Raw genomic sequence first — 13719 nt, forward strand, 5'->3', positions numbered from 1 at the left:
GGCAGAGATTCTGACCTACCCTTGTAAATGTTTGAATTGCACATGACCCCCGTCAATATTGGTAAAATTTCTAAACTCTTAATTTCTGCAGGAGATGGATTCATCAAGTAAAACAGTATTGCTGCCTCATGCACATCTCTTTTTAGAGCACTTGCCAAATCAAACGGCTGTAGACCTTTCTTCTTGATGTCTTCTATAGCTGACTTATTTGCTGCAACAATACTGGTTGGTATGGACAATGATGCCCTTATAACCATTTCCTCCTTTGAAGTTGAAATACCTGCTAGCAGTTGATCCAATATCATGTCTTTCAAGATAGCACATTTTTCTCCATTCTTTTTGCCTAATAGTTCCATATATTGTTGTAACTTCTAAAGCACAATCTTCATCCCATTTTCCTAATCCTTCCAAGTGCAATAGTTTTGAAATTGCCTTTTCAGTGATACCTAGTAGTTCACTTTTGGAATCTTTTGCAGAATATAAACTAAATCCGATTTACAGCAGGAAAAGCTAAATGCTAGGAGGAGACTGTGAAGTTGACTTCCGTGTGTGCTAGGAAAGGAAAGCTGCGTTAACATAAACTTACTTCAAGAAAGCTTTTTGGGGTATGCAAATTCTGTTTTCTCCTTGTATTACTTCTTTGGTGATCCATCTGGTTGATCTTATAGTTCTTCTGAGATGCACACTCATTCTCTACGTAGCAACTCCGAAGGATGTTTGGCTTTTCATCTCTGTGTTCTAAAATAGTTAAAGTTAAATTGATTGGGCATCTGCTGCCAAGTGACATAGAATGATTTACTTCAGGGGCTTCTTTAGGCACTAAATCCTGCAGCTTCCTGTACAGGGTGCTTGGAAATTAGGAAAACATATTAAGCTCTGACAAGTTTTCTATAACGAGGTTTGGGTCTCCAAAAGAGAAAACAGATAAATAAAGGTATAATTGTGAGTATCTATCCATCCATCCGAGATCTTATGTTTGATTCTCCTCCCTCAATATCACTTATTAAAAAAATGGAATCAAAGATATTGGTAATTTAGGTATTGAAGTGAACTAAATATGTTTTCTATGTGAAAGAAAAAAGTGTAATATTTATTTATGGACTCATTTTTGGTATGAATTTCTTTAGAGGAACACATGCATACTTTCAAATTCATAAAAAAATGAAATACATGCCTTATATAGGTTTAATAATGGCAGTCTTGCCTTTGGCTTGAAATACCAACAGTTTGATTAAAACGGAACAAAAGCAAAACAAGCCAGGGTTAAGATAATATAACAGGGAAGAGAGAAAGCCGAATTATGGCAAAAGTAAGACGATTACAAAAAGATTGTTCAGAAATAATGACAACAATGTCAATCAAAAATGTCCCTCAAAATCTCCAAGCAGTTCTGGAATTTGAATTCAGCTTCTTTGAGCAACATGGCTGGTCTCCGAATGGCTAGTTTGAAAGTTAGTATCTTGCTTTCCAAACTCCTGACTACTTTGTCTTGAGTTTCAGCTCGACCCAGCTGTTCATTTATTTCTTTGGCCAACTGGGTCCTCCTTTTCTTAGCATGTTGGAGAGCAGTTTCCAAACCCTTGATCTCCGCATCGACCTCTTGAATCTCAGTGGCCTTGCTTTCTCCATTAGCAATTGCTTCATCTCTATCAGTGTAGCTTTGTTGGAACCTTGACACCGTGTACTCTGCATTGGAAGCCAAGTCTAGACTGTCATGATACTGGCTCAAGGCATCTCTCAGTTGGTCTAGCTGGTCCATGGCAAAACACAAGATCTCATAGAGCTTGTGATCAGACTGAGCTAGCACATTGAGGGCCTGATGGACTTCTGACATAACTCCATAACTTCGGACATGATCGAAAGGTCTGGTCATCCATTCCATCATGAATGTTTTCGCCTGGATTACACTAGATTGAGTATTCGAGGATAAGGACTCAATAGATTGCTTTAATTTCGATAGCCTGGTCAGATTGTTTTGAGCTTGTGAATCAGGATTATGATCATCATAATCCTTGATCACGTAAGTGACAGGAGGGTTAGCTGGTCCATGAGTATTGGCATTAATGGGAGGAACATCCAAGGCAGGAGCAGACTGCAGCAGTAGAGAAAGTTTAAAGTCACCTTATGAAAAGATTAAGAATAAATAAAAATAAATAGAAGAACAAGAAGAAGGGTGAAATGACTTACTGAAGCACTTACACAGGTCTCCTGAATGGGAGCAGAGGCGACATAAGGCTCATTTTCTGTGGCTTGTTCATCAGAACCTTCAACATGACTTGGAGAGGGTTGAGTATCAATCGGACCAATCTGCCCAACGGTGCCTTCAGGGACCTTCGGGTTAAGATGAGAAGCATTAGCCATCCATACCATCTCGATGATGGGGTCAAAAGCTTTGGAAGGTTGGACGACAGAAAGTCTGGGTTTGATCAAGTGCTCCACTGCTTCCATCTCTATGTTCTCAGCTTGAAGGGGCAGATTTTCAACACTTGAGAGCTGCAAAGAAAAAAATCAGGCATATCACTTTCTGTTAAGGTAAAAACAGGAAAGTTATCAAGGTTAAGCTTTACCTCTTGCTCAGAGTGGCCCAACTCTTCTTCAGTTCTGACACTTGTCTTTTCTGATATGACTATTTGTTGGGTCATGGTGGAAGAAGAAACCTCCTCCTAGAAAGCAGAACAAGGAGTTAATATAAGTTTAGGGCTAACATAAGGGAATGAATTGAGAAAGGCTGATTGAGTTACCTCTTTGGGGGGGACGGAACCCGTGTCTTCAGTCTGATCAGCCATTTCTTCTTCCCTTACCCCCAATTCATCAACGTTGGATTTCTGGGAGGGATGCATCAATTGGTTTATATGTTTGAAAAAGATTGATTAGAGTGATTCTCCAATAAGTATTTTGTGTTAAGGATTGGTCACATATTTCTAATCTCGACTGTTGGATTGCATCTATGCATTTAAATCTACCAAAATATCTAATGAATGCAATCCAACGGCCGAGATTAGAATTATCTAACCAATCAAAAAGGCATTATATAGCAAGTAATGGTTAGCATGGAAATAAAACTACAAATACCTCTGAAGTAGAGGCAACTTGTGTCTCAAGAACCTCTGATTGAGGAGTTGTATCTATAACTGTATGAGACTGCAAGCAAGGGATGAGTTTTTAGAATCAAGAAAAGGGCCAATCAATGGTTCAGCAAAAGAGCGAGTTTTGTTACCTCTTTGTCAATCGGACTGGTTGAAATAGTCTCATCGATCACTAGTTTTTGAGAGGAATATTGGGGGGAGATTGCAACTTGATTTGATGCCTAAAATATGGTAATAAGATCAAGTCAGAAGAGAATCAAGAGACCATTCAGAAAAGTCAAAGGTTGAGAGCCAATACCTCAGTGCCTTGAACAGAACTAGCACTTGCATCTGCCTTCTCTGCATTAGGATCTGGTACAGTCTCTTTGGGCTAGAAAATTACAGAAATGCAAGGATTATATATAATTAAGGAAGATGCCAAATAATGGTTTGACAATGAACAATTCCAACTACCTCTGGATTAGAGGGAATTTGAGTATCGGAAGCCTTTGGTTGAGAGGCTGAGCTTGAAATTGGTTGAGGCTGAAAAAGATAATCAAATGGATCAACCAACTAGTGAATTAGCAAGCGAAATAAAGAGCTAAAATGACCAAAAGATAGTCATACCTTAGAAGTAGCAGTTGAAGGCATATCTGTGCAATGTTTCTCACCTATAGAGTGACTGGCCACGCCCCCAGCATCACCAGTCTCTAATGGTTCCACCACATCTGAGTTCGATGGCAGGATCTTAGAACTATTGGCTCCTGATTCAACAGATGTATCTTGGGAAGCTTGTAGTACATGTGGTTTAGGAAACAATTTCCTCAGTATGTCATCCCTGGAACGGTTGGCCTTCATGTCAACAAATATGGCATCTGAACATAAGAACCTTGAACAATCGGACCCGAAACTTGCAATTACCAAAGTATTACTGATCTTCTGAAAAGCTGCAGCAAGCACACTCACATTTATACTAAAAGATTTGTGTATCCTCCTCCTCTTAAGGGCGTCATAAAATTCCCATGGTAGCTGCTCAGTGATAAAGCCCCTCCCCAGCAAATCATAGAGTATATCTTGACCCGTACCAAAATTCACATAAACCAAGCATAACACAACAACAAATCTCAATATGAGCTGCGAATAATAGTTCTTCCAATTTTCATTGGTCTTTTTAATCCAATCAACCATATCCCTCTTATTAAAAACACACTCCCGAACTACATTAAGGATTGCAACCAAAGATGGTTGCACATCAGCAACTATGGAACTTACGTCGGCATCTTCTTCTTGGTATATCAGCCACTCAATAAAGCAAGAACTTGTAGTGATAGCATAACCCTTGAAGCAAGTTGCCCAAATCACAAGGCGCTCCACAAGGTACAAAAAGCATCCAGGTGATATGTAATCATTAACAACCCTCCAGTTCACATTATAAGTATCAACCAAAGCATCACAAAACTTCAACATTACAGACACCTCTCTCGGTTCTTGACTGCTGTTTCCAGGGCCAATATTCCCACAGAGATTCTCAATGAACTCCTCCCATGGCTGGTGGCGGTCCAGTTTTTCCACAAGCTTCTCGTATAGTTCACTATTCAGCTTACCGGACCCGAGAATAACCATTACAAGCCTTCCAATTTGCCCAAAAGACAGCTCCGTCTTGGAGCTAGTATACTCAACTATTACTTGTTCCAGCGCATTCTTTAGAGCATCAGTTCTTCTGAGAGAAATCATATTCTCCTTCAATGAACTCCTCCAATCCATAGGAAATATGTTCGTAACAACACTCTCAGTTGAAAACTTTACACGTCTCTGCAATCTCTCCGTATCTTGATCCCTTAGCTTCAAACATTTTGATTGCAAAAGATATACTGAGACCTCACAAATATGGGTAAGGCACCTGCTTTGGCAAAACACTGGATCAGCATTCTTCTTTGGAAACTTGTTGTAAAGATTTTCAAGCTTGTCCAAAACTTTCATGCCAACAGAGAGCATTTCTGAACTCCAATATTTACGAGCAGCTGAGACAAGCTGGTGAACATCAACGGAGACCAAATTTCCATGTTTTTTAAAACATCTTTTGTCCAGACCCCGAATCCAATCCGCATCGGATATGAGTAAAACATAGACTGGACTAAGATTATGATACAACCTCCACACTCCTAAGTAATCAAAACAAAGATCCCCGTAGCTTTTGTATTAATTAATATCTTGGGTTTCAAGGCATCCTAGATATTCAATTATTAAAGCAATTTTATCCTTCCAAAAATTCCAGAAGTAAATCAGTGAATCTATAGATACCTGATTTTCAGAGCACTTCATCAGATCATCATCATCAACCAACTTCGTTTCCCACACATACTTATTGGAGCTTGAAGAAATATGAGCATCCAATATTTTTCGAGCCGATAATAATTCACCTTTAATACTCTTATGCCTCTGACAAACACTCATATGATTTTTTATCAAAGCCAAGTCACTCTGCTCATTTAACAAAATATCAACCTCAGTGCAAACAAGTTCATAAAAGCTTTCTGTTTTATTCTTAGCAAATGACTTGGCTTTTGATAAAAGCTCCTTCTTTTGTGAAATATGTCGTATGGGCCAGCCCTTTCTGCCATTTGACCAAAGAGAATTGGCAAGCACATAGAATAGAATATGTAATGACGCTTCTCTGGACTTGCCTGCCTTTTCAAGAAAATCAGCTTCGAGTAGAATATCACCTTTTAGCTTTGCGATTTCGGCAGCTTCAAGATAGTTTCCATGTTCTTCTTCCAACAAAAGAAGCTCATCAAGGCTATCTAACTTCTTCAAAAAGTTCCGCATCAAAATTATAGAATCAAAAGCATTAACAAATTTCATCATGGATCTGTTATCTTTCAACTCATAATAGTGAAGTGCGCAGCTCTCTAGAAATTCTTGTTCAATTTTATCTATTCCTTCACCTCGTCTAGCCACAACACAGTCCTCTGTTGCATGCTTTTTCCAATAATTGATGTATTGCAAACCCATTTCAAACAGTTTTCCTTTGGCACAAACAGTGAGACACTCGGAGAAAAAATTGCCCTTAGCATACGCATCTGCAGCATCTTTGTAGCATCCTGCTAGAGAAAAACATTCTGCAGCTCTTTCCAGATCAGACATGCCACCTTTATCCATATAAATCCAAGCTGCACCAATACAAGTTATAAAATGAGAAGAAATTTATTACAACCAAAATTCCGCAGGCTTCGTAGCACTATGGAAGATTTTAAATGATGGTGAAATAAAATCTTGTACTTGAGACAAGCAATATAACTGCATTTTATATGTTTCGGATCTATTTAGGCTAAAGATAATAGATGTTAAATAGTTATACCTGCTCTTTCATAATCGCCCAAATCAGAGAAACATCTGGCAGCAGAATCTGCCTTGCCTAAATCATCAAATATTTCAGCAGCTTCCCTAAGAATGGAATTGGCCTTGTCAGGATTTGAAGTTCGCATACGGTCAGCCATAGCTTTAAGATTGGCAGCTTTGGAACTTCTTTCCCAATACGTATCACCAGCTCTTTGAAAGCATATTATGGCCATTTCATAGTTATGTTCATGATAAAGCTGCGGGGAACAATATGATGCTTGTAATGCAAGGAATACAATGATCATGACAATAAGAATAATATAAATTAACTAATAATACTACAACAAATGCTTTACTTCATCATATTCATCTTAATTGTTACAAGGAGAAAATTACGCAAACCTTTATGCCCTGTGATTTCCACTCCTCTGGACTGCTTGCAACTTGCATTGCCTGTGCAAGTGAATCATCCAATTGCCTAACCTGTACAAGACATTTCTTCTTCCAATAGTCAAACATAGGTTTGGAGAGCTCTTCTACATTCTCACAAATCCACAATCTCTGTCTCGTACGAGTAACAGCTACATATAATTGCTTCAGTTCAGAGCATAAGATGTTGTGCTTGGCTTCATTGAAACTTGGAAACCGCTGAGGTAATGTTGAGTCAAGCAAATCTTCTTCCTTCATGTAATCATATATTACCCTCCATTGATTTTTCAATGGTGATGAGCCAAAAAAGTTATACAAGAGTACGTCCTATAGAAGGCACATGAATGTCATGAATGAACAAAAATAAAAACTTAAAAATAAAAACCTAAAAAACATAGTAAAGATCTAAAGGACTGAATGCATCACAATTCAATAAATATAATCACCATGAACTCGAGGCCCTTGCACTCCACAATGGTCAGGACAAGAGCATGCTTCCCGACAAACATGGAAACTTCTTTCCTAGCAGCATCATCTCGCACCAAAATAACCTGCTCTGCGCCACAGCCAACTATATTTCCACTACCAGTTGCACAATTTCCAAATAATTTTATGATTGCATTTTCATTTTCTCCAGATTTAAGCAAAACCGGAGCTTCCCCATATATAAGACTGGTTTCAGGTTTTAAAACATCAATATAGTGGGGGAAAAAACGATAAATTACTTCAACAATGCTCTGTGATAACTTCAGTACACCAGTATGGGTACGGAAATTTTGAGTCAAATGGAACATTTTTGAAATTTGTCCTTTTTCTTTTCTTTCTTCAAGCTTATTGCTTCTTGATTCCAACACAAACTTGTTGTGGAACAGATGTCGTATGTCTTGGAACCTAAAATCAATACCCCTTGCAATTGTCTGTGCTGTATCACCAGAAAAAATGAAACCCTCTTCAACATTGCTGCACATATGTTTGAAAAGAGCAATTTGACTGATTGTAAGATCTTGAACCTCATCTATATAAACAAAGTCCATTTGATCACCCCCATACTTTTCACTCCTCAGACGGCGGTGAAGATCAATTACAAAATCAGCCAGATCAAAATCACCATTTTCCATCTTCATTTTTTCATAAGCCTGAAATATATCATATATTTCTTCTCTCTTTTGTTTGCTTAAATTGGAAGTCCGGCCCTCTGACAATTGAACATAGTCCTCGCGGGTGAGTTTACCATCACCTGCTTCTATGGATCCCAAACCACCTTTGATATGAGATATTATCTCTGTAAAGACTCTTGAAGCATCCAGCTTCTTTGTTAACTGGATATTAAAATGGGGCCAGTAAGATGAACTGAATCTCTCATACTTAACCTCCTTTGTCCTTATAAAGGTCTCCAATGCAACTGATCTTGAACTTTGCAATTGACTGTGAGTAAGTTTTGTAGCATCAAGGAATCTTTCGAAGTATGAGTTTGTTTCCCTCATTTCGGCACTCGGTGTTCCATCAAGCATCATCAAGAACTTATGGAATGTTATGACAAGAGGATAAGAGTTGGGAGGAATATCATGAAAGGAATCCTTCATATCCTTGAATTGGGCTTCATCCTCATCAAAATCAGCCATATCAATCAAACTCCTTTCAGTTGAATCACTGCCACCACCACATGCAAAACTGTCGACGTACAAAAGTTAGCAACTTAAAATTATGCTCTTCTGGTGGCTGATGCGATGTTGATATTTATTTATACAACAATTCAAGTCAAGAACAAGAACAGAAATCAACATTCCTAATAAAAAAATGTTATGGTACATACATGCCCTTAAAAGAATAATATTATTGTATCATGATTCACAATATAATAACTTATAATCAAACAAAATAAAATAAAATGCAGTATCTTTTTGTTGAATGATCCACGCACCTTTTTAAGTGTAAAACATGTTTCTTGATGGCAAACACAGTTTCGGACTCACGGTGACAAAAAGCTGGCGTAGTGGAGTTCTCCCCATAGTAGCTGAAGAACTCTGGTTAATGCTATTTTGACTACTATGGCATCCTTGCACTGCCAATTGGTGACATTGTTCATTCTGAAATAATTTCATTGTTAAAATTGTGGTCTTTCCTGTTCCTGACCGTCCAACTATAAAGCTACTTCTATGATAAAGCATAATCTCCATTTCCTAATCTGTAACTTCAAATGGCAAATCCAACTCTCTACCCTGATGGTCGGACAGCAAGTGGTTTACCACACCAGATGACAAGGAGTAAAATTTCATGAGCAACAAACTCTCGCTGACCTGTGAATTCTCAACATAATTTCTACCATCAGAATCGTCGCCACCAACTAAATCACTCTGGTTTTCAGTGATGCTAAGATCCTTGAACCGGGGAACATCCAAAGAGAGTGGCCAGCTCTTAGGAACTTCCAAATCACTGGTCTCAAATGACAGAGAAATAAAAATTTACTTCATAATTTCAAAATATGACCAAGTATTTGTACCTTTTTATGATTCCAAAAAGGAAGCATTCATTATTATATATTCAAATATGTTCAAAAGAAAAAGCGAGAATGCAAAACAATATACCCCTCAAGGCATTTCTCGTTGCCCGATTGATAAAATCATCTGTATATCTTGTCAAAATACTCTCTAGACGATTTACCAATTTTGGAATATCCTGTAGAGGCAATATGTCCCAGATCTTTAATATTTGAACGTATTTCACATCCTTTGCAATGTCAGTTGTGCAAACAATATATAGACCTTCAAATTTATATTGTCTCAAGATTGGTGAAGAGCTTCCACAAATTATCCCCACATTTCGGTTCTTGGGTCTCCAACCACTGTAAAGCTTCAGTAGAAGATTTAATACAGACTTCTTCAGACGGATTGACTCTAGCATTTTGAATGACTCCAGAAAATTATCACTGAAAAGTACCTAAAGATAATGGATTGGGGGAAGGAAAAAAACTAAGTACGGATGTACCAGAAATTCCAATTTCAGAACAAATATTGAGAAGTTGTATACAATCATAAATTACTACCTACAGCTTACCTTCCATCTAGAACTTCTAAAAAGTATGCTGTCAGCATTAAGCAGATCATCAAATTGGTCAAACTCTTTCTTCACCTCTAATATGGCCTTGGCCAAATTCTTGTCTTCATCAGCATTAAAGAAGCATTGACGACTTTTGGCATCAAGGACCAAGGCCTTCCAAACAGATTCGCTATCGAGTAGAGTTCTTTCATGTCCCAGAATCCAAAGACAATGCCTGAATTCATGAGGCAAGAAGACTAGTTATTTATTTTTAACAAAAAACATTAATAATGATGCAAAACATACAAGTTTACATAAAAGTAAAACCATACCTAGCCCTTGTAAGAGCGACATTAACTCTTTGTGGTTGTGATATAAAATCAAGGGACTGATGACTATTAGATCGTACAGTGGACATTATAATTACATCCTCTTCCCCACCCTGGAACCCTTCAACCGTCCTCACCTTCACTGTAAAGCCATAAATCTTTTCATACTTCTGTCGAAGTTTGTCCTGAACTGCAACTACTTGAGCAGCATAGGGTTTGAAACAATCCATTCTGTATTCAAAGAGAAATTTTCAGTGTTATCCAAACCAAAAAAAAATTTTGAATTGAGAACATGACCATGACTCCCCAGCTAGACATACCTTTGTACAGATTCTGCAGTAGTTCAAGAATAATAGAAACCTCCACCAAATTTTTTGGACTATGTCCATCCTCATCCTTCTCTTCCATTCCACCGATTACATTTATAAAAGAAAAAGGACCAAACATTGACCCTGGAAGATAGTGTTTCTCATGGCTTCTTTTTTTAACGATTGGAGCTTCTAGGATCTGGTTATTATAGAAATTTGAATTTGAGAAGAAACTTATGGAGGGATGCATTCTGTATTGCATATTCAGAAGGTGTTTTGAGTGACCCATTGAGCTCAACCTCTCAAACAAGCTTCTACAAAAAGCAGCCTCATTAGAAACCTATGGAAGAAAAGAAGTTAGATAAACACAAATGAATAAAAAGATATATATACACACAAATGAATTAGAAGTGGAATGAAAAATTGCAATAAGAGAAACAAAGGATATATATATATGTATATGTATGACCAAGTAGCATTGACGTACATTGCTTTTCACCGTAGCTAGTAACTGACATTCATCACCAACAAGAACAGCATGCTTCACGCCTGGAAGTTGCAGGGTTATTGTTGATTCACATTCTTTCAATTGTGCAGCTTCATCAATAACAGCAATTGTCAGTGGCTCCATTTCCACTCTATGCAGCTTATAGGAACTTGACACGGTGCAAAATATTAAGGAAGCTCTTTGAAAACAGAATTCCATTAGAGATTCTTCATTCCTAACATTTGGAAGGTGAAGTCTACTAAGAGAATCCTGTAGAGTACGTAACACTGAAAGGCATTCTCCTATCTTGATGCCCAGCAGAAATGTGTTATCTACAAATGATGACTCAGCCACATTTTCAAATTCTGAACGAGAGCAAAGGAGTTCCAATGCTTCAGAAACAACATTATCTTGGACCAATAAAAATTCAATGGTTTCAACTAAGCGTATGAGTGAAATCATGTTTTGGAAATTATGTTCCGAAATGTAATTTTTGGCTATATGGGTACATAAGGTAGAAATGCAATATCTTAGTGGTAATGCAGTAGAAACAAATCTATCTCTGAAAAATTCAAGAAATGATTTGCACTTCCCCTTGATAAGTTCAGTGTCACTTCTGCATTCTTTCTCTTTCAGTTCAGTAACACCATTATGTTCTTTCTCTTCGGTTAACTCATTTTTCTGGAAAACGTGGTAATGAGAAACACAATCTTCAAGAAAATCTATCATGGAAGCAAAGCAACTCCTCCAACCAGTCACTGGCCCCAAGCACTCACCAAGCTTTTTGACACGGTAATTCAAATATATATCTTCAATGTGTGCACCAACTTTAAGTCGCTCCTTATTCCCAAATAGAAGAACTTCTCCCAAAGAACAGAACAAGGACTTGGACTCTGTTTTAGTTACTATCTCTAGAAAACGAGAAGCAATTTCAGTTATTGCAACATTCGTTGGGGCACAAATAACAGTCCTACAGTTCATCTGTAACAGAGTAAAAAGCAAAGTAGCGGTGGTTTTAGTTTTTCCTGTCCCTGGAGGACCCCATATAAGTTGCACAGTAGGCTTGGAATCACAATGCAGCATTTCAAGACATGCCAAAACAGCCCCAGTTTGGGACTCATTCAATCCCCATGATGAACTCTCAACTAACCACTTATCCCGGATGCCATCATTTGTTTCGGAACAGAGATAATTGTTTTTCTGAGCCTGTTTACCAAACATAAGATTTTCAGTCAATCGCAGCAACAAACGCCATTTTTCTTGTTACACTTTAAAGAGGATGATAATGTGTCAAAATTACTAGAGTAGTATTATATTTAGTTATGAAAAAAGTAACACTGATAATTTAGTATGCTGTGTGGTGGTGAGTATTACTATTACATTACATCTTGGATCATGCACATTTTGGTGAAGTTGGTGAAGGCAATCTTGAAAGTCTTACCACAGAATTGGTGCACAAAACTTCTTTGATAATCTTCTGGTTTCCGGACATGTGCAACGCTTTCCATATTCTGCCATTAGGGATTAAATTTACCAGGAAAACCAAAAATAGTGATGTATGGGTGCTATCGTTGACTTCAAACTCTCTGGATGCCTTGACTTTAAAATAAAGAGAAGTAGTATCATCCTCGTTCTCATTTTCTGAGACATTAGTGACAGAAACAAAAGCCCAGGACCTCGCTACCCTTTGTAAATCAGAAACAGTTTCGGGTTTGGCATCTGCTAAGACAAAAAGATCCCCAGGCAAAGTTTTGTATGGTTCCTTGCCGCGATCACTGAACCTGTTTCTCCAGCAATCAACCTTGATATCATATACATTTCTCCCGTAAGCCCCAACCCCATGAGGATTGCATTCTTCAAAACCAACCACTTCAGCAAATGGTGCTTTGTCAATAGTTTCCATACTTGAATGCACCTGTGCTCGAGTTTCTTCCAATAAAGGATGTATATAAGACCCAAAATATTGCCAAACCGAATGAAATGATTCAGGAATCTTTTCCACCTGAAACAGTAATAAAAAAAGGTTCAGAATAAGATAACAAACGATTCAGGAAACATTACGTGAACGAAGTGCAAGAAAATACCTGGTTCTTGTAAAGATTCTCATTGAAAATGTCTTCAAGCGACCAAGAAAACACGATATCACTGAAACGTTCTGTTTTAGCTTCCTCCATCTCCTCTCACTCACTCAGTCACTCTCTCTCACTCACACACTTGGCTTTTTCTTTTCTTACATGCATTCAGTGTAAGTAAAGCATATGATTTTCAACCCAGTTCACAAAAACCCACTTCAGTAGAGAGATAAAAGGATATATTGGATCTTTTCTTAGTCACAAAGCTAGGCAGAGAGAGAAAAGATATGCACATGATCAGTGTCAATCAAAAGAGAAAAAGAGAAGTCTAGGAATCTTGTAATAGTACGAGGGGCACTGTCATGCATTACAAGAAACATACATACAAACACATTAGCATTTAGCAAAAGGGAAGGCAGCTTCCATTCATCAATAAAAGAAACGCCGAAAGAGAAGTGGTACTACTCGGGGTTTCTACTTAGCGGGGAAGTTCTTTTGAACAATTGGTTGGTCTGTACACCCTCTTGACCATTTGATCTTAAAGGTTTCTCTTTACTTCGACCCAAAAAAACGTCCTCTCTTTACACTTCGATGATTAAAAAACATGCAAAAATATTCGGACATTTTCGAAGAAAATTATGAGGACGCTTGCTC

General features: G+C 37.9%; 2 protein-coding genes across 2 annotated transcripts in view; both read right to left on the reverse strand.

Annotated features, from left to right (window-relative positions):
- LOC18788375 (putative E3 ubiquitin-protein ligase LIN-1) overlaps positions 1 to 13719 on the reverse strand; it is a 29276-nt gene that overhangs the window by 313 nt on the left and 15244 nt on the right. The gene's annotated exons all lie outside the window — the stretch shown is intronic.
- Positions 1146 to 13167, reverse strand: LOC18789351. The gene is made up of 23 exons (XM_020564726.1): positions 13078 to 13167; positions 12435 to 12995; positions 10994 to 12199; positions 10792 to 10846; positions 10519 to 10531; positions 10202 to 10429; positions 9888 to 10104; positions 9419 to 9770; positions 9052 to 9255; positions 8755 to 8857; positions 7280 to 8504; positions 6807 to 7160; positions 6424 to 6661; positions 5367 to 6235; positions 3693 to 5096; positions 3540 to 3608; positions 3385 to 3456; positions 3218 to 3307; positions 3073 to 3141; positions 2742 to 2825; positions 2568 to 2663; positions 2188 to 2493; positions 1146 to 2092 (listed from the first exon to the last, which is right to left on the reverse strand). The coding sequence occupies exons 1-23, from the start codon at positions 13165 to 13167 to the stop codon at positions 1355 to 1357; spliced, it is 8643 nt and encodes a 2880-aa protein (XP_020420315.1). The 3' UTR covers positions 1146 to 1354.

The sequence above is a fragment of the Prunus persica genome, chromosome G1 (genome assembly GCF_000346465.2).
Source record: "Prunus persica cultivar Lovell chromosome G1, Prunus_persica_NCBIv2, whole genome shotgun sequence".
In the NCBI taxonomy this organism is placed as follows: Eukaryota; Viridiplantae; Streptophyta; class Magnoliopsida; order Rosales; family Rosaceae; genus Prunus; species Prunus persica.